This window comes from Lissotriton helveticus, chromosome 1_1 (genome assembly GCF_964261635.1).
Source record: "Lissotriton helveticus chromosome 1_1, aLisHel1.1, whole genome shotgun sequence".
Lineage (NCBI taxonomy): Eukaryota > Metazoa > Chordata > Amphibia > Caudata > Salamandridae > Lissotriton > Lissotriton helveticus.
The window spans coordinates 1670142791-1670164314 of record NC_136057.1 but is presented as its reverse complement, the minus strand read 5'-3'; the positions used below and the strand labels follow the sequence as shown (position 1 = coordinate 1670164314).

The 21524-nt window shown below is 43.0% G+C and overlaps 1 protein-coding gene across 2 annotated transcripts in view; it reads right to left on the bottom strand.

Moving 5' to 3' along the window:
* The window catches only part of SCN8A (sodium voltage-gated channel alpha subunit 8), a 566978-nt gene extending 546564 nt beyond the window's left edge, over window positions 1–20414 (bottom strand). For both annotated transcript variants that reach the window (XM_078688933.1, XM_078688934.1), the window contains exon 1: window positions 20113–20414. In XM_078688933.1, the coding sequence (XP_078545059.1) occupies window positions 20113–20391 (279 nt within the window). In that variant the 5' untranslated portion in view covers window positions 20392–20414. The remainder of the gene's footprint in view (window positions 1–20112) is intronic.
* Window positions 20415–21524: the final 1110 nt, after the last annotated feature.

Sequence of the window (21524 nt, the reverse complement as noted above, 5' to 3'; positions counted from 1 at the left end):
AAGGGAACTGACGCGGACCGGAAGTGATCTTAGGGACGTCTTGTAGAAACCGGATCAGAGGACAGCAGTCTAGCCGCCCACCACGCCCCATAAAACCGATGCCTGCCTTGGCGCACAGCGGACACGCTAGAGGCAACTGAGGTGACACAAATCAGTACGGTCGGTACTGCAGCTTGCGGAGTGCCTAGTAAAGGGCTCCTTGATACTTGTGTATTTTCGTGTTCACTCTATTCCATTTTAACTCACTCGTAATCCAATTGATTTTAACTGTTTTATAATGTTATTAACTCAGACTCCTCTCGCCTCTAACGCTGTGCCCTGTTTCTTATTGCGTGCTTCCCTGGTCCACCGCGGATTGATCCGATTGTGTGGAGGGAACTGACGCGCACCAGAAGTGATCTTAGGGACTTCCGGTAGAAACCGGATCAGAGGTCAGCAGCCTAACTGCCCACCTCGCCCCATAAAACCGATGCCTGCTTCGACGTGCAGCGACACGCTAGAGGCAACTAAGGTGACACAAATCAGTACGGTCGGTACTGCAGCTTGTGGAGTGCCTGCTAAAGGACTCCTTGATACTTGTGTATTTTCGTGTTCACTCTATTCCATTTTAACTCACTCGTAATCCACTTGATTTGAACTGTTTTATCATTTGAATGACTCAGACTCCTCTCACCTGTAACACTGTGCACTGTTTCTCATTGCGTGCTTCCCTGGTCCTTTGCGGATTGATCCGATTGTGTGGAGGGAACTGACGCGCACCAGAAGTGATCTTAGGGACTTCCGGTAGAAAACGGATCGGAGGTCCGCAGTCTAGCTGCCCACCTCGCCCCATAAAGCCGATGCCTGCCTCGACTCGCAGCGGACACGCACAGCAGGCGCGCCAAAGCAAGAACCCCTGCCGTTTTTTCCCAGGTTCCAACTAGGAGAACTAGCGACCTTCACTCCTACACTAGCCATGAGCTATTAAGGATTAAACATAGCTACTTCTCTAGACACCCTGTTAATACATGCACTATACCCGCAATGATTGAAGGACCCTTTGTATGCAGGTCCTGTAGATTCCAGTGCACGGAACCAGAACCGCCCCAGGCTAAAAGAATTCCACCAAACCAGGGAATATGCCAACACCCACTATACCAAGGGAAAGGAAGGCTCTCCCCAGTACATATATAACAACAGAGGCTGGAACTGCTTTTTGGTTAATGTTAGATCTCTCCCCAAACACGCAGTCAATATCTGGGATCTGCTCTCCACCAACCTCCCTCACAAAGGATTTTTGACAGAGACCTGGACTAAACCCTGCTCTAACCCTGCAATTGCGATGGCTCTCCCAGAAGGCTATTGCATTCTGGGAGAGCCACAGTCCCACAATAGCTATTCCCCCACCCACAGGGCGGGTGGGGGAATAGCTATTATCTAGAGAATAGCTACTATCTAGAAAGACCCCCATCAGAATCGCAATCCTAGACCAATTATGTAACAACATAATGGAAACACTAGTCTTTAGAATTGACCTACACCCTCAACTCAGCTGGAAAGGAGCTCTTGTATATAGACCCCCTGGACCACTCTCTAACTTTGCCCCACAACTGATGGAACCTATTTCCCCGCATGTCATCTCGACTAGAAACTTCTTACTCTTAGGAGATTTAATGTGCATTGTGAAAATACTGCTAACCAAGAGGCATCTTCACTACTGACAGATCACTACACACTTGAATTAATCAAGATCAACGACGGCCCCACTCACTCGGCAGGGCATACGTTAGATCTAATTTGAACTAACTCTCCCAACATTTCTTGTGGAGAAACCTGCCCTCTGACTTGGTCAGACCATTCATTGATCGAATTTCAAATCAGTGGTGCTAAGGAACATACTGTTCCCAATTCACATCCTAAAAGGTGGCACAGACAGTGGCATAAACTCATGCTCAACCAGTTTCAAGACCTTTTCATGCCACCACAGAATTCTGATTCCGATAGTGTGGAGGAACGCTTAGCATCTTTCAACGCGAGTATGGAAACCACTGTTAATCGCTTAGCCCCCTTAAAACAGTGCTCAATATCTGCCAAACACCACCAGACTCCGTGGTACTCCGGACTGAAAAAATTAATTGCAAAAAACTGGAACGCCACTGGCACCTCTCAAATGACCTACAAGGCAAAGAAAGAATTAAACTAGCACTGACACAATACCATAAAAATCTGAAATCCGCCTGTAAAATGCATATTCCATCGAAACTTGAACAAGCAGGGAACATCCCTAGAGCACTCTTCCAGATTTTAAAAGCTTTCACCAACCCTAAGGCATGCGACACTGAAGAGGCTCCAACCCAAGCCCTATGCAATAATATAGCAAATCATCTCACCCAGAAAATTGAAACAATCTACAACAAAATCACCTTGACTAGTGACTCCCAGAAAGACACTAAAATAGATTATCCACCATATACTCCAAATGCCGTAACTCTGGAGAAATTTCTGGCACTTGCGCCTGGATAAGGTAGAATCCCTTTTAAAAATAGTTAAATCTAGGTCCCCATTAGACCGTATCCCTGCTAAAACCACTTCCCTGCTATCCAAGCAATTCGCTGCCCCATCTGCTCAATTCTCAATAGCTCATTGAAGGAAGGAAGTCTCCCTTCAGAGTGGAAAGCTGCATAGATTATCCCCATCAGGAAAAATCTTAAAGCCCCCTTGGACGATGCATCCAACTATCGTCCCATCTCCCTGCTCCCTTTACAGAGCAAACTCCTAGAAAAGCACATCAATAAGCACCTGTCTGAATTTGTCGAAGATTCAAACTGCCTTCATCCCTCTTAGTCGGGGTTTAGACCCAGACATAGTACTGAGTCTGCACTGGTGGCAGTTACTGATAACATCAGAATATCCCTAGATAATGGTCCAGCAGCACTTCTGGCGCTGCTTGACCTATCTGCAACCTTCGATACCACCTCTCATCAGACCCTTCTCAGGAGACTTAGGGACAGTGGCCTCCAAGGGAATGCTTTAAAATGGTTGTCCAATTTCCTGGCGGATAGAACCCACAATATTAACTTGGGCCCTTTTCGTTCCCAGACCACAACAGTGACCACGGGAGTACCGCAGGGCTTCTGTTTGAGCCCTACTTTATTCAACATTTATGTCGTTCCCTTGGTGAGGCTCCTGAAGAAATTAGGATTCTGTCCTATCTCCTATGCTGATGACACTCAGCTTCTACTCTCCTTCGACAAAACTAACCCTAACACTCAGACCACCTTTACGGAGGTCATGAGGGTCATCGCTGACTGGATGAGGGATAACTTCCTCCAGCTTAACGCAGGAAATTCAGAGATAATGTTGTTCAGAGTTGCTGTGACAAAGTGGTCCCCTGGATGGTGGCCAGAGGAACTAGGTTCTGCCCCAATCCCAAAACAGGTAGTTAAAAATCTAGGCGTTCGTATAGATCAAAAACTAACACTAGAGGAGCATGCCACCACTATGGCTGGGGCTTGCTTCCACACACTTAGTTTCCGACGTAGAGATTTCACTTTCTTACCTTTCTCCACGCGGAAAACTTTGATCCAGACATTAGTGCTAAGCTGCCTGAACTACTGCAATGCTCTGCTGATTTCAGCCAAAGAAGTTTCCTTGAATAAATTGCAGGTTGTCCAGAACACTGCGGCACGCCTGGTTGCTAATGCCCCTCCTAGAACAGCTTCTCTTCCCCTACTTCAAAAGCTCCACTGGCTTTTATGGGCTCACTTGACCTAAAAATAAACGCGAAGAAATCCCAAATTATGTTTATGGGCAGCGCAGGAAGGAAAAACTGTCATAAAACCTTTTTTTGCGGACGGGAGAAGCTTGCTCGAGTAGCTTCCTTCCCTTATCTAGGGATTACATTCGATGAAAAGGGTAACTGGGGACCCCAGCTAAAGAATAGAGTAATCTCGTTAGCAAGAACATCTTCAGCTAAATGCATTTCAGTTGCATCCTATGGCAGCTCTATTTGGGGTTACAGGGGTTTAGATTCCCTACAGACCATGGAAAAGAAATTTTTCAGATCTGTTCTTGGTGTCCCACAGTCAACTCCGTCCTACACTGTACACTTGGAACTTGGGGAAGGCTACATCACAGACTTGATAAAAACAGCACCTCTAGTAGCTTGGCTGAGGATGTGGCTTAACAAAGAAATTCCCCTAAATCATATCATCATGAAAGACTGTCTGTGTTTGGATAAAGTTAATAACATTAAGTGGTTGACTTACATCAAGGAAAACTTCGCTAAGTTGGGGAGGCCAGAGTTATACTCAGTAAAAGAGTCCATAACACCCAAAGATATTGCATTAACAAAGTGTGCAATGAGAGAGCTTTTATCCCTGGAAAGAGAAGAGAGTGAGCTGAAAAAACCAAGCGTTAGGGCCAGTTTAATATTATCTATACCTGACGGCCCAGAAAGCTACCTGAACATGGTGACCCATCCTTACCACAGGTTTATTTTAACTCGGTTTCGTTTTAATCTGATACATTTTAATCTTGGTTTTTATCCTGTATGGCGTACTCCAGAAAAGGCGCTACCATGTTCCTGTGACCATTTCTCCGAACAAAATACTATGCACTTAGTGATGTTCTGTGGGCATTACGTGGAGGCGAGGAGGAAGTTTCTTGTGCCTATCCTAAAGGAGGCTGGATTTATTCAAGTTAAACCTGCTCTTATTTATTTACAGCTTTTGCAGACTCCTAGGATCATGTTCTATGTGGCTAGCGTCCTAGTGAGTGCTATTAGGAGCAGGAACATTAGGTTAAAAAAATATAATAATCCCCCTTCAATAGCACAAACTTAGTATCATAAAAGGCACTTTGTGACTACAATAGGATTGTACCAGGGACATATCTGGTTTTAGATTTGTTTTATTTTGAGGCTCTTAATACCTTGTATGTTGTACAATATGTATGACTTTTTGTATGATTTTTATCTTTCCTGTATGTATTTTAACTGTTTTTAAACCGTGTATTTATTGTATATGTATTGTGCCATTGTCTTTATATGATATTAAGTTATCGCAATAAAGTATTTTGACTGACTGACTGACACTTTCTTACCTTTCTCCACGCGGAAAACTTTGATCCAGACATTAGTGCTAAGCTGCCTGGACTACTGCAATGCTCTGCTGATTTCAGCCAAAGAAGTTTCCTTGAATAAATTGCAGGTTGTCCAGAACACTGCGGCACGCCTGGTTGCTAATGTCCCTCCTAGAACAGCTTCTCTTCCCCTACTTCAAAAGCTCCACTGGCTCCCGGTTCGGAAGAGGATTAAATTCAAGATCTGCTGCATTGCTTACAAGTCTTTAAATTACCTGGGTCCCAGCTATCTATCAGACAAATTTATCAGGTACCAGCCATCCAGGTCCCTCCCGTAAAGGGTCCAAAGCACTTCTGCACATCCCACACTTTAAAAAAGTTTGCATGGGTGGCAAAGCTTTTTTCCATCTAGCTCCCCTTTATTGGAACCAACTTCCTATCCACCTACGCCTTTGCACTGACTTCCTGGTATTTAGAAAGCTGCTGAAAACCCTATTGTTCTTAGTAGTCCCTCCCTAGTTGGTTACAGCAGTCAGAGCATGGAGATACCCCTGATGGGGTGATATGTCATCTGCGTATGCAGTGATCTTTATTGTGCATTCACTGAAACGGATACCTGAGATGTCTTTATTTTCCCTTAGCTGATATAAGAAGGGTTCTACAGCTAGCAGAAATAGGGAGGGTGAGAGAGGGCAGCCCTCTCTGGTATCTTATTTTAGGTAGAAAGGTAAGGAAACACTGCCGCCAGCTCTTACTCTAGTGGACGGTTTGTAGCACAGGGCCATTATCATGCAGATTAGATCCTCGCAAAGATTGTATTTTTTCAAGTGTTGCTCTTAGGTATGTCCAGTCAGCTTTGTTGAACACCTTCTCAGGATCCCACGTGATCGCTACTGTGGAGGATTCTGTTAATTTGGGCTTCTCTAAGGTATGGCACAGGATTCGTGTATTGTCGCTTGAGAGCATGCTTGTTAAAAAAAACACTTGAGAGGGATGTATAAGTTTGGTGATGTGTTTCTGTAGTCGATTAGCAAGGATCATTGCATATATCTTATAGTCTAAATTTATCAGCGAGATTGGTCTGTAACTTTTAGGCTGTAAAGACTCTTTCCCGTCCTTGGGTATTACTGTGATGATTGCTTTTGCTGGAGTTCCTGTGACCTGGCATGTGTCGGCAAAATGATTGAACAGGGTCAAATGAGGAGGAATTAGAGGTGTAGCAAATGTTTTTAAAAATTTGGCATTATACCCATCTGGGCCAGGAGCTGCCCCTGTTTTAAGTTTTTTAATTGTGTTGATGATTTCTTTTGAGGTTATTGATACATTGATTGATATTTTATCTTGTTCGGATAGAGTCAGCAGCTTGCATTTACTATGGTAGCTTTGGATTTAGAGGCATTCAACTCTGAATTTTTTTCATATACATTTTGATAGAATTCTTTAAATATTTCCAGTTTGGGCTGGTAGTTTGAATTTCAAGTAAGAGGACAGTCATCCCACCTTTGTTGGATTCACAGAGTCTGATACTTTTTTGTTTCTTAATCCACACCCCTGCTCTGGAGCTTATGATTTTAGTATGCTCTTATTTCTTCTTCACTATTTTGTTTTTGAATTAGGCTATCACTTGAGGAGATATGTTTTTTCTCAAGTTCTATGATTTCTTTTTCTAGTCTCAGGAGATTGCTATTAGCTTCTTTATTCATGGCGGCTCTTATTTTGAGGATGTCTCCTCTAAGTGTACTTTTGAGTCCCTCCCATTGCGTGAGGTCAGAGGTGTCACCTAATTTATTTTCATTAAGAAAATTACTAATCACATCTTCAATTCGTTGTCTATTTGTTTCTGACACGATGACTTCATCATTAAATCTCCAAAGGGGTTGTTTTTTATGAGGAGCCTGGTCAGAGATGGATAAGGTGATGCAAGAATGGTCCAATATTACTCTTGGTTCATTCTTGAATACCTAAATATGCTTTTGTGTTTTATTTATTGTTTAAAATCTTTTCATATTTTGACATGATTACTGATTTGAGACTAAGGCTTGTTTTTTCTGTGAATTGGAATGAGGAATCTGCTGTTTTATTACTGGCATGTCCATGTCCTCTTTAGAAGAAGACCTTAGAGACAAAAAATTGACCAATACTGGATTGCGTCTGACTCCCATCATCCACAGACTTTACCCAAAAAACAGCAGCTTGACAAAAAGTGGTCCACTTTCTTAATACAAGACTGACTGCCTTGGATGCCTTGGATGTTATACCTTTACTTGACGGCATTCCTTTGTTGTACAATTGACTTTCCAAACCATGTAAGGACTTGTCTTTAAGTCTACTAACCAAGGAGGAAAGATGAAGAGAAGAGAAATTAAAATTTACCATACTGGGGAGCAGTGAAAGATTAAAAGAGGGTGAGGTATCGCTTGCATTCATTGCGCCGACCTCTCCGTTACGCAGTTACGCTCTGACCCTCTTGACTCCTGCGAATACCTCGCACTCTCCATAGGTAACGACTCAAACCAACTATGCAAACTGCACACCTTCTACCATCCCGCAGGTAAAAATGACCCATTCACTGACCACCTCATGGTAATCATTGTAACAAATGCCTCCCCACACACCAATGCTATATTCCTAAAAGAATGACCTCAATGACGCTCAGGTCAACATCCTTAAAGACTTCCTGGATTACCAATCACTTACCCAAGCCTGCACTCTACTCACACATTCGAAAGGAGGCACGCTGTACTGGATCATCTCAAAGGATACGGCGGTCAGGCTAACTTCAGTTGCTCCTTTCGACTGGTCAGACCAACATGCTATTTCCTTCCAAATACCCAAGAAAAGATCAGTGCAACCAGTGAAACCGAAAGTATGGATCCGGGACACCAAAAGCCTAGACTCCGAGAAGCTGGTAGCGCGATGCGAGATGCATCTCCCCCCTGCCACCAATCTATCTACGGTCAATGAACTTACTGACCACTACAACTCAACAATGTCAGATATAATTGACTCACTAGCCCCTCTTAAACAAAAAGAGTTCAGACCAAAGACAAAAATCCCTGGTTCAATGGGGCCCTAAACACCGAAAGGAGAAATCTTCAGCTAATAGAAAAGAATTGGAGATAACACCCCTCCTCCCCCCAACTAAAACTTCTTAGAAAGACCAAAAATGTGTACAATAAGAGCATACACAATTCAAAAAAAGAATTCTTCAGAGCAGAACTTGAAAACGCTAAGAACAGACCTCGCAAGCTCTTTTAATTGATAAAACAATCGAATAAAATGGCTAAAACCTCTGAAGAGACAACCAAATCCCTAATAAGCTCTGATGAGTTCTCCTCCTTCTTCTCGGCTAAAATCAACTCCCTGGGTAATGAGTTGTTCTCTGGCGCTACCATCCTCCCACAGTCCGCGGGGACTCTTCAAAATGGCGCTACACACTCCCCACAGATGTTACCCAAAAACCAAGCACACTGGATCACCTTCAACCTTTAAGACGAGCATAGCATAGCAAAAATTCTATCATCCATTAAACCGAACAACCACTTCATTGACCCGCTTCCATCCAACTGTTTATCTGCAGCCAATCATTTCATCATTCCCATCTGGACTGCAATAATCAATGCTTCCCTAATGCAAGGGTCTATACAAGACCCATTAAAAACGGGACAAGTCATCCCTATTCTAAAAAAGCCCTCGCTAAACTATGCTGAACCAGACAATTTCCAACCAATATCTAACATTCCTCTACTTGCGAAACTACTTGAGAAATGCGTGCAACAACAACTTAGCCTACACATCGCCACTTTCAACTTGCTAGATGAGTGCCAACCTGGATTCAGACCAGCCCACAGCACTGAAACTCCTATTCTCCACATAGTAGATGATGCCCTCCAAGCCCTAGACCAAGGCAAAACATGTCCCCTAGCTCTGTTGGATCTGTCCTCGGCGTTCAAAACAGTCAACCATGAAAAGCTTCTAGAACATCTGGAACTCAGGAACTCAGGATGGGCCTAAGGGAAACCGTTCTTAAGTGGTTCAAATCCTTCCTACAGAATCGCTCCCAGAGATTCTTAATTAATCACTTTCTATCCTCCGCTTCCCTGATTACGATTGGCGTCCCCCAAGGGTCAACTCTCTCCCCAACACTCTTTAACCTCTATCTTGAACCATTAGCTGAAATCCTTCACAACGCCAACATCTTTTTCCACATGTACGCTGACGACACCCAGGTCTACATCAAAATCTCTTCTCTAGAGGAGGTCCAAATAATGAATGACGCTCTGAAACAGACAGTTCACTGGCTTGTCAGCAACCAGCTCAAACTCAATGCGCAGAAAACCGAGTTCTTGCTAATCTCCCCTCCGAAAAGCTCCCCGACATACTTGAATGAACCAATTCGATCACCGCCCTGAACTGCACCCCGACCATAGTGGACTCTGCCAAATCACTAGGAATCACACTGGACAAAAACCTGAACATGCAAGCCCACAAACACTCTGGCTGAAAATGCCAGGTTTCACCTCAGATATCTGAGAAATCTCAAACCATTCCTAGACACTTGGGACCTAAAAATGGCAGTTCAGGCCCTAGTTATTTCTAGGATCGAATACGGATGCTCAACCGTATCTGGCCTACCAAAGATCTCTACAGCTCCCCATAAAAGCCTGTCTCAACGCAGCTGTAAGACTCCTAACTGGCTCCAAAAAATGCGATCATATCTCGCCGTACCTAAAGGCGCTGAACTGGCTACTGTATGAACCTAGAATCCAACTCAAATTGGCCTGTATCACTCATAAAGCTGTACACTCCAAGTCTCCTGCATACCTTGCTCAGAACATTGTGGTATCCGGAGGAGACAGGCACTCTCAGTGTGCCAGGGATTTTGTGTTGAAACCACCCCTCTTCCAGAAGAAGAAAACATACAACAGAGCTTTCCCTGGGGCTGCCCCGAGAATCTGGAACTCACTGCCGCCTTACATCAGAAGAATACCTGCCCTATCATTTTTCAAAAAGGAAGTGAAGACCTTTCTAATGGACAAATTCCTGCTCTAATCTCTCTCAGTGCATCTGCAGTTCCAGCAGCATAGCAACTTGCATTATCTCGAATTTGAACTCTAACAGGATTGTCGACTCTTCTTTCATGTTTGCATGATCCTTTTTGTATCTAACTTGTTTTTGTTAATTCTTGTAATTAATGTAATTACCTACTAACTGCTGTAAAGCGCCCTGATACCCTCACAGGTTGTGTTTGCGCTATACAAAACACTGGATTAATAAATAAATTAAGGAGAGTAGTTTGGATTCTTCCCCAATTAAAAAAAGATTGGGCTACTAATTCAGTCTGTTATCTATGGAAGAAACTAAAGTTGCCTGGACATGTCCACATGCTTTCAGCTTTTCTGACTGTCAGTTAATTGCTGCAAGAGAAGCATCAAGATAGTTAAACAATGCTCCCAACTGTAACATCAACATAATCTTGCCTCTTGCTAAGAGGACTTGACTTCTCAAATGCTATACTTTTAATCAGGTGTGTGCATTGAGGAATAGTAGCTGTGCCTGTATTTGTCAAATCAATCAATAAAAAGATTATGGGAGTTCACGTCAGAATCATCCTTTTGCTGAGTCTTTAAATCACTCTGTGATTCACTCTTTCCAAAATTGGGTGGTTGACGGAGTCAGCAACCATACTAATAGAACCAGTCATGCTGTAATAAGAGGGAGGGTTTTTACTAACCCTGGGCGTAGTTCGTGGAGTAGCACTACGAGTAACTACGTGAAGTGCACTTTGCACTACGCGAGCTACGTCAACTGCATAGTGCACTGTGCAAAATGCTGTTCGCACTGATTGCACAGTGCCGGATGCTTGTCCGCACTGTGCAATCAGTGCACACTCCATCTTGCACAGTGCAAGCGGTGGTCGTTTTCTGCCGCTCAAGAAGATTTCTACTCGAGGTACAGCTTTCTCAATGCAGACAGGTAGTTTTTCATTGCGAGCAGTCACGAGCATATGCGACCACTCGCAATGAGAAACCTGACCTCCCAGCATTGAGAATCTCGCCGGGAGGTTTATTTTCCACGCTCGCGATCGGCAACTTGATGTTGCCAATCGCGAATGAGGAAAAAGTCTCGCTGGGATGTCATTTTGCTTGCTCGCAGTCGCCAACGTGACGTTGAGGAATGCGAGCAAGCAAAAAATTAGCGCTACGCTACGCGTGTTTGCACTGTGCTACGTGCAATTTGCGTAGTGAGAACTAGCGCAAACTACGCAAGCGTAGCATAGTGCTTCGCCCAGGGTTAATTTTTACTCCTTTCCCAATATCCACTCAGTTGGTAGTTATATGCAAGTGCTCATTCACAGATGATCCACTTATTAGAGCTGGATCACCTTCATAGCCTGGTGTGAGACACCTTTTGTAGTCTATAAAAAGAAAACTATCTTAGGGTGACATGAGAATGCTTGGGCTGGAACCAGTTTACCAGAGCTTTTGCCATTCGTAGCTTGGTCATGCCATAAATGCACTTTGTGTACATTCACACAATGGACGTGCCACCGTCATACCACTCTGTTGTCTGTGCCTTTTTTCGAGTCAACCTCCTATCAGGTGCAAGAGCCCACCCTCCCCCTAGATACTCTCTAATTCCAAAGTACTTTTTCATCCCATGCAGTCAGATGGGATTGGAACTGGACTTCAGGGATTGTAGAGGAAAGTTCAAGCTGCTGCCAGCAACAAAAAGAGGATACCAAAATGCACTTATATGTGAAAATCGAAGGAGTCCAATTAATCGAAAAGCAACGGGAGGTTCCTTGAACAAGAAGTCCATGCAATAAGAAAGACAAGGAATAAATTCATCGCTAGCACAAATACCTTGAAGCAGCCATAAAAGTAATCTATAATGAAATTATTTACTTGGTGGAGTGCAGGTCATTAACGTTTCAAAAATTGCCGTTTGGATGCACAAGTGCTCCTTCTTGTGGAGAGCCCTCGTAGATGAATCCATTTGAATATTTTCAATTCCTGGGGGCCGTGCTGGAGGGAGAACCAGCCGGATGATAGGTAGAATGCAGCTTGGTGTTGATTCCTGGGCATCAGGAGTGTCACCTGGGTTGGAAGGAGCTGCACAGGCGGCACATAAGTCAAGTATGAATGACTGGAGTGAATGCCAGGCATTTTGCTTCACATTTAGAGCACCCAAGGAGTAGGAGTCTGAACTAAACATGGAGAACAGCACATGGCCATGGTACTGCAATGAGCTCCAACAAAGCTGGGATGGGTCGGGCAATGTTTTGATGAAGCTGCTCCTGATCGAGTGGGAGAGACAAGTCTAACCAGTCAACATGGACTTTCCCTTTCATGAAATGATAGGGAAGAAGCAAATGAATCCTGAAAGAGAGTGTGTCAGTACAGCTTGAGACCGGTGAGAACCCGAAGTCTTTGGTTGCACCTGTGAGGTTGGTGCCAAGCCTTCATTCGAGGTTATGATGCCCTTCCACTGCCAGAGTCCCCTAGAAATAAAACTGCTACAGCTGGCTGGTATGATAGACAGTTTAGTAGGGGGAGTGTATGAGTAAGTAGGCATGCTTTGCCTCCTGTGTTTCGGTGTTAGTGGGAAAGGTAATGTGTTCAAACACTGCTGGATGCTGGTGTCATGTTTTGCAACCAGTCATCTCCCACTCAAAATTTACCTGCAGAGAGCAAGCGCTCAACTTACCCACAGGCGGCAGTGGGCACAGGAGAAGAAACAACCCGATCAGTTTTGGGCTCAGTCAGAGACCACCCACAAAATGAGCTGGGCTCTTCTCCCCAGTGCAATGCTTCAAAGTCATTGGAGAGAATTGATGCCAAGTCCTTACCCACACCAAGGAATGACAACTTGACTGATCTCTCAGTGCATCAGTCCTATTACACCACGCCTAAAAGGGAAGACTGCCTCAATCGTATGGCTCTTTATGCCCAATGGTGAAGCAGAGCCTCCTAGAGGAGGAGGTCCCTGAAAAACCTCTGTTCCTGAGTACTTAATAGTCATTCCATGAACACGGCATCAACAGATAATCCTGAAATAAGGTGTCTGATTCTGTGGGGAAATGGTCAAGCAAAATGGTGCTCTGAACTCATCTGGGTGTATTTACACTACTCGTGTAAGGCCAACAAGAGTAACCACCACACTGGAAGAGAAATGGCCCTTGAGTGAATCACTGCGTCACTAGCAGCAGTGCTTGGCACTGCACCACTTACACAGGAGCCTGTACTTATACCATACCTCTTCTCCCAAATGATAAAATCCAATGTTTTGATCAGATATGTGCACCCTTAGTGTGCATGCAACCCAGGCATTTGCAGAGGATCTAATACCAATGGTAACACACACAGTGTAGGCTTGCTCATGGTGATGTCTCCCCAATCAAAAAAAAAAAAGTGTAAGTGGGTCAGCTCCTGCACACATTCAGTGACATGGCAATTGTGTCTTAATGCCACAACAATCCCGCATAAGGTTAGCAAATGGACAGGACGAGGCAAAAAAGATTTCTACAAGTAACTAGACTTGTAACCAACAAAGAGATCCCTGCCTTTTGAGGAATGAGAGAGGAGGATGCCTCATGCCAAGTATGAATAACATGGTGCACACTCAGGAAGAAACTGAGGGAGATGGGTAGAGGTAAAACTGTAGACATAGAGGATGCGAAAGAGCTCTTACCATGAGGCACGGCATCAAATATTCAACAACGACTATTGATGAAAACAAGGATTGCATGCTAGGCTCACTCCACCTCTCTTCATACTCCCCTCCGAATGTGGAGTGAGCCAGGGTGCCTGATAAATATTCTAATAAAAAATCCTACAGAAATGCATCCATTGGAAGGCGGAAAATCAAGGGGGTTTAAATTTGCAGGAGGTGCAAAGAAAGGTAAACAGTGTTACAGGCTCCAGGGTTAGGTCCTACACAGTTTGGAGCACCCTCAGATATTAAACCGCGTTTAGAGGTGACAGTGGTTATCAGCAATGCACAAGAAACAACCCAGAGCCGACATCCCTGGGATGATGCTGGGTTCAGAAAACGAAGGTCCGAGTCTGCACCTGATGGCAGGAGTTTCCCTCCCACTTCAGGAGCATGACTAAGACTCAAGCGTTTGCTGCAGAGCAAGTAAAATTCCTTTGCTATCACTTCCTAATGGCATTAGTGCGCTTTACAAACCTAATAGCATAAACCGCATATTAATGTGGGAGTAATCAGAAACACTAATAACTTATTTATGTACCCAGAGTGCTTGGCTCTTAAATTAATGGAAACCACGTAACTGCATTTTGCTCCTTTAAACTATTATAAATGAAAATGTTTCATACATTTTTTTATATAAAAAATGTTAACAACTCCCAAGGAACTTACTACTCGGGAAGCATTGTACCTCTGTATCCGAGATGAAGATAACGCTATGTCTTCTACTTCACTGGTTGTGGTGAAACGGGGTTCAATGGTGATATTATGCAAAGCGTCCCAATAATTTTTCATGACCCCGTTTGAGGGATGTTCCTACATGACGACAAATATTTCCTCAAACATTTTAGGGGTTCCATTCCTTACCTCATCAAAGCCATACCTCTTGAAGATGTGCTCATCGGTATGTTAATGGGTATTTGTTCAAATGAGAGAAACTCGCTAAAGCAACTCATGGAGAATATAGGGGGGTGTGATCAGTGTTGGGAATCAATCAATCAATCAATAATAGCATTTGTATCGCGCGCTACTCACCCGGAAGGGTCTCAAGGCGCATGGGAATGGGGAACCGGCATATGAAGAACAACACTTAATAATGTACAGTGAACTTTGAGGGTACCTTTTGGGTCTATAGAAGCGGGGTTTCCTGCGGAACACGTGTTGGCTGATTACATCGCAATTGGGTGGCAATACAGAAACTGACTGCCAATATAGAAATGGATGGCTGACACTGTCAAATAAAATACTGTGTGGTGTGTTAATCAGTATTGATACCACAAATAGATTGTTGATACATGATCAATTTTATAAAAAATGTGTCTAGATTGATGTGAAATGTTGGGTATTATAATTGGTGGAATATTATATGACTTTCTATAAGATTTAGTGAGGTTGAAGAATACTTTATGTAATTTTTTGTTATTTCCATCGTATTCTCCTTGATTTCCGTGTTATGTATTTAGGACATTGTGCCCTGTGTGATTTCTAGTATTTTTCAGGTTGAGGGTAGCAGAGCTATGAGCGGACTTAAAATCCCATTTTACACTGCACTGACCTAGAATGCCTATTCTGCCTCGATTCATATCAGCATCCCCCATATACACCATTGTGGTACCTCCTGTAGTGCCTGCACATGGAATTTTTTGGCTGTGGCACTATACTTCTATCAGTAAACAAAGTAACAAGTGCAAAGTGGAATAGAAAGATGTGTAAAACAACAACATTGCAATGATAGAGAAAATGCTTTTTAAATGTATTCCTATTTGAGCTCCCATAAGAAATTGTGCTCTAAGCTACCTCCCAAAGTGCTTAATGAATTTGCACCAAACTTGACATGAAACTAGAACCTTACACAGAAAACATACTTAGGATGGGTGGGTGTAAATCAGTCGAGTCGTTTTTCAGATAGAAGCATTTAAAAAAGTTGCTGAGTAGGCTTTAACATTTACGTATGTCTGTAGAGGGAGAGATACTGCTTAACCCCAAATTTGTGCATTGGGAGTACCAGGGGACATAGGTATGCCTTGTATGAAACTATCATTTTGTACTGTAAGAAGCCATCTCTTTATGTGAGTTTATGCATTAAATGAGAATAAAGATTAAAAAATATATATAAAAATTACACACTTCTGTTTCGTGTGGGTTTCAAAATCCCTTGCCAAATCCCGAAATTACAAAAAAAAATTATTCAGATTGGGTGAAGAAGCTTTTCTCCAGTGATCACTTTTGAATGCATGTTTACAAAGTTGTAACAGGGGACCCAACTGATTGGCTGCCACAAGAGAAACATTTCTCTTGTGGCGTACAGTTAACAATATACGGCACAGTTCCGTTGATAAAATTCAAAGGCCATATGAAGGGACATGGTAGGAACACTCTAACCCTCAGGCAATGAGTGGGGGTGGGACCCCCAAAGGGACCACAGCCACTGGGCAAATCTAAAAATAAAAAATGTGGCTTTAGCTCTGCCAATCCTTTTCAAGATTCGCTGAACCCTGACAAATAAAAAGGCAATAGAGCCACAGACCCCGAAAAAGGCACAGTAAATCCAGGGCAAGCTTTATGTGTCTATATGCTAAAAACAGCTGGGTTGGGGCACGGGCCTTGTCCAGGAGCAGAAGTCTCCAACTACATTCCTAGCCCCCAGAACTCATGAATGCCCAGGTTTTGTAAAATGCTAAGCTGACTGGATATGGGGACACTGTAAAAAGAAGGCAACCTCTAAGTTCTATGGTTGTTAAGCCACAAGGCTCTGCTCATTTTGTCCGTTTACATATTTTTGACTGCTTGCCAATGTATGAGTTTTGTAGCAGCAGTAAGGATTTCTTGGCCACCACCCCCATTTTCCAGGAGGGTTTATTTTCATCCAGTGGGAATTTCAGTCCAAGCTGAAACAAAGAAACTGCAAACCAACTTTTTATACCGTACAGCTCCATATTAAAAATCTGGTTCCACCCTCACCTTAAACTAAATTGGGTCCTTGTCCAGTAGGTGTCATTGGTCCAGTGTGTTCCCTTGGCACCAGAAACAAAGCTTTGAATGGTATAAACAGAGATATCTATACCTGGTGTCAAACCAAGGCCCTCCAGTGTTAATCATAAATTGTTGGCTCTTTCATGTACTTTGGCACTTCGAACTCTGTGAGGAACTCACGCTATGTCAAGAGTTAGATCTTGAACCTTTATCCTGAAATGTTCAGGAACTAGAACTAACACAATAAGACTCTCTCCAATACCTACAGGTCCCTTCAAGTTGGGTATGTTCTTCAAGGGAGGTTGGCCCTGAGTATTTCCCCTCACAGCCCTTGGTAAACTTAAACATAGTACCCTGAACTGAACTACAGACCAGTTTATCTGCCTGCATGCCGCGAAGAACCCACCCACCTGAGGGACCACCCACTGGAGGTTTGAAATAATGACGGCAAGCACTGCAGGTTCGTAGCAGAGTGACATCGCATGGCATACCTCTGATGAATTTGACTAAAAAGTGTACGGGAGCCCTTTGTAGTGCGACTCCAATACTTCAGGGGATGAAGTGGTGGCAACGATATGGTACGGCTTGGTTCAGCCGTGGGAGTGACGCACAGCCAGAGAGAGCGCCGGTATTCCCTGAAAAGAACCGAAGGTGAAGACTCGCAAACAGCGGAAATGGGGAAGTGGCTGCCACCGGAGACCGGCTCCGGTATGACTCCTGCTCAGCCTGCAAAGGGGCTGAAATAGAGCACTGTGGCTCAAAAACATGAAGTAAAAACAATTTAACATTAAAACTGCATGACCCACCAGAGGGTTATTATTTTACCTGCACACAAGGACTACAAGGTCCAGCATGCCGCGAAGAACCCACCCACCTGAGGGACCACCTACTGGAGGTTTGAAATAATGACGGCAAGCACTGCAGGTTCGTAGCAGAGTGACAACGCATGGCATACCTCTGATGAAGTTGAAGGTTGAACGAAATGCGTAAGGACTGCCAGGTGGACATATTTGAATACAAAGTGTGCAGGAGCCCTTTGTAGTGCGACTCCAATACTTCAGGGTATGAAGTGGTGGCAACTATATATATATATATGTAACATAAAGTAAAATAACTTCTCTGTCTCAAGGCTATGAGCCACGAAAAGTTGAGAGAACAGTTAAGCAAATATTTATAGCTTTAAAATCTAGGCTTGAAAATATACTTATGCTGGCCAGGTTCACAAAAGGTTTTATGCACCTATATGTACATGGTTCACCACATTAACGATATGGAAACACTTGAAAACATTAGAACCACTGAAAATTATCCTGGACAGACCCCTGCTGAGCTAAACGGATCATACGTGAAATTTACACAGCAAGTAGAGAGAACACAAGAGGACAAGTATTTCCCTTATTTGACTGATCCTCTAAAATGACTTTACAATCCACTGTGATTGACCGTCTCCTTCCTGGTCTTCAGGAAAGAACTCAACATAGTTCTCTTCTCACTCCCCTCCCTTTACCCCTGGACTCGATTACACCATCTGCTTCTGTAATGTCTTGCTGTTATGTCACCATGTCTAAGTCAGATATGCCCTATTACTTTTGTAAAAGTTAGTCTGTGAATTGGTAATGTTCTTACTCTGGAATGCACCTTCCTAACCTATGTACAGCATCCAGCTGCCTCAGGTCCTAAGTCTGCCCTAAGTAAAAACCCATATAAGAATAAAATTAATCTAATACTCCTGTCGGGTCGGTTGCGCAGTTCAGTTCAGTTCAAAGTTCAGTACAAAATAATTAAGGAAAAAATTAATGTGAACATAAAAGGTGTTCCTTTTTAGGTCTCACTGACAGCACAGTTGTCAGCTTACTAAGTGTTTACAACACACATATATTGGGATTTGGGTTAATCCCTTAAATCACTGAATTGTTTGGGTCAACCTCCTTCAGCCACTGCTCTGAAACTGCATTTTTCAAATCTTGGATCAGCCCAGAACAATATACATCTCAAACCTCAGCATATTAGCTGTTTTGGTGCATCCTTCCACCTCCTAGGAAATGCTTCCACTGCAATGCATGAGGAAAAACTTTACATCTGGAAACACTGAGCTAGTCAATTCTCTCTCATCCAAGCACAGCAAACAAAAAGGCAGTCCTTTTTGGTATTTAAATTTCAATACATGGCACGTTGGTTCACTTTACAGCACAACATATTAATTCCAATGCACGGCTAAAGAGAAGTTACTGTAATAGTTTGCCATTAGAGAAGTGACTTTGGCACCCACAGCAACTACATTAAGATGTCAATTTCTCATTAAAATGTTAGTGTACCAGGTTTCGCTCATGCCGCCAGGCTACTATATAAATCTGACAACACCATGTGCTTGGTCTCACAAATGAAACCAAACTCACAGGCTTTATCAATGCTTGAATCAATCTTGTACATTGAGACACCTAGCCTGTGAATAAATGGGTGCCTACCTTCAGATACTGCAACATAAAATCTCTAGAGGAGACTGCCAGGGGGTTATCTATTGAACTTTTTGTCAGATTTGTACAGGCACACAATTGCATTTTATGTTTGTCAGCATTTTGAACATATTCCTTGTAAGGAAAACGTTTAGTAAGGCAGTGCTGCCAGCATAGAAGAAAACGGTGTGCCAATCCAAACTCTACTATTTAATAAAGACTCAGGAGGTCTTAAACAATGAGCATAAGTGGGATGTAAGATGTAATGGAGCCATAGCTTTGTATTCAGTGTTACACTTTCCGCAGAGAAGGGTACATTCTATAGTCTATGTGTTCTGCCACTCAGTAGACTACCTTGAAACTAACCAGCAGAGGATTAAATGCCAGAGGTTGAACAGGGACCTAATCAATAAAAAGATATCTGCAGAACAATACACCGCCCTTTCACACCTGTTATTAACTAGCTTCACTAAAAACGTATTAGTAGAAAGCTGTGGATATAAACACTACACAAGAATCTCTTACCTTTATGCTTCAACCCCCCATTAATAAAAGTAGTGTAGATTTTAGGTAAGTTGAAATGTGACCCAAAACGTTTGATGAAGGATGTAAGCTTGTAAATATTCGACGATGGCCTGCTATGCTTATATCAGGCAAGATTCCAGTTCTATCAAATAAGCATAACACAAATTCTGCATGAACACACATTTGTCAACATTGAAATCAGACTGTTGATGAATACCATATGGAAATGTAAAGCCTGAATGTAAACGAATATACACTCAAGACAAAAAGTGTCTTGTATGGGCAGGCTAGCTTTTAGGATTGTACCAATACTTTGTGAACCTCTCCTATCAAAGAAGCAAGCGAAAAATCAGGCAAGATCCCTGAGAGCTTTCTCTGGCAAACTCACTTTCTGGTTGTAATAATAAGGGTCCAAGTCCTCAATTGGCGTAGCAAGCATTTCTGAAGGGACGTCGCCATAAATAAATGGCACGTTTTTGCCCGCTTCCAGGTCGCTGCTTGGTTTTGGTTTATTTTCGTCATCATCATCATCTCGGTGACTGGTGTCTGGCTTTGGAGGTTTCTTTGCCTTCTCCTCAGCAATGCGCTTTTCAATATTTGCCAGAGATTCGCGGGTGAATTTTTTGAAACTATCAGGGCCCGGTGGTGCAATAAGCTGTGCTGCCATCTTTTCATCCTGCAACACCGTTGTTAATTAGGTCTTTTCCAGGTCAGGTCAGCTCTGTGGGGTAAAAAGGACATAAAACCATTAGCTATGTAGAGACAAGAAAAATATCTTACTAAGGATCTTCAGTATGATGCATATTACAAGTAACAGAGAAGCAGTAAAAAAATGCAGACACTTCATAATAGTGGTTAGCCTAACATGTCCTCTCTTCCACACTACCTTATGAAGCTTTATTCACAAACAATAGCTTAGCTATCTAAGACCAAATGAACCGCAAGCAAAGCCAAAATATTGCAATTGTTTTTCATCAGTAGCAGCTTGCTTAAAACAAATTCATACTAATGGGAGGCCAACATAAATAGAGCAAAATCATTAATTATGGGTAAAATACATTGCACTAGGAAGCAACTTTCCTTAAAAGCATTACTTACATTAAATCGTACTAAGTCTGGAATTCCTACACAACCCCTCTTAAAAACCGGCATTTTTATAAAGAATACAGAGAGGGTCTCTGGTGCTATCAGAAACCGTGGGTGGGACAGTCCTGGCCTCCGTGTACTTAATAGAACTGAAGCTTTCTTTCAATTTAGCTAGGATTTATTTCGGTAGATGTCAGGGCCGAAGGTAAGGACTATGCACATTCAAAGCTTAATTACCAACAGAAAGGCTATATCCACAACATTTTTAACTAAAACTTCTTGAAGGCGATATCAGAGGACCAGTCTTTTGCATTCATGATGTCCTCCAGCTTCACTCCCATAGAAAAAGCCTTAGATGCCATGATCCCTCTGGTCAAGTGGGTTCCAAATAATCAATGCCAGCCTCTAGCATTATTCACCAAACCCATCCAGCAATGGTGGGTAGAGGACACAGCCTTAAATGGAGCTGGTCTAACTTCCTCCTTCACAGCCTCATATGCTTTTAGGCATTCAACCACAAACAATGTTGGACAGTCTCTTAAGGGGGATATGAGATTAGTCTGGAGTGACATTTTTTGATCCTACTCAAGTTAAAGGTGATCCTCTCTGGGGTGAGCATCCTACCTGATATACTTAGGGCCCATGCATCCTAGACGCTACTGCCGGAGACACTGCAAAGCAGAATTGCCAGTTTCCCTGACCATTCATCCATAG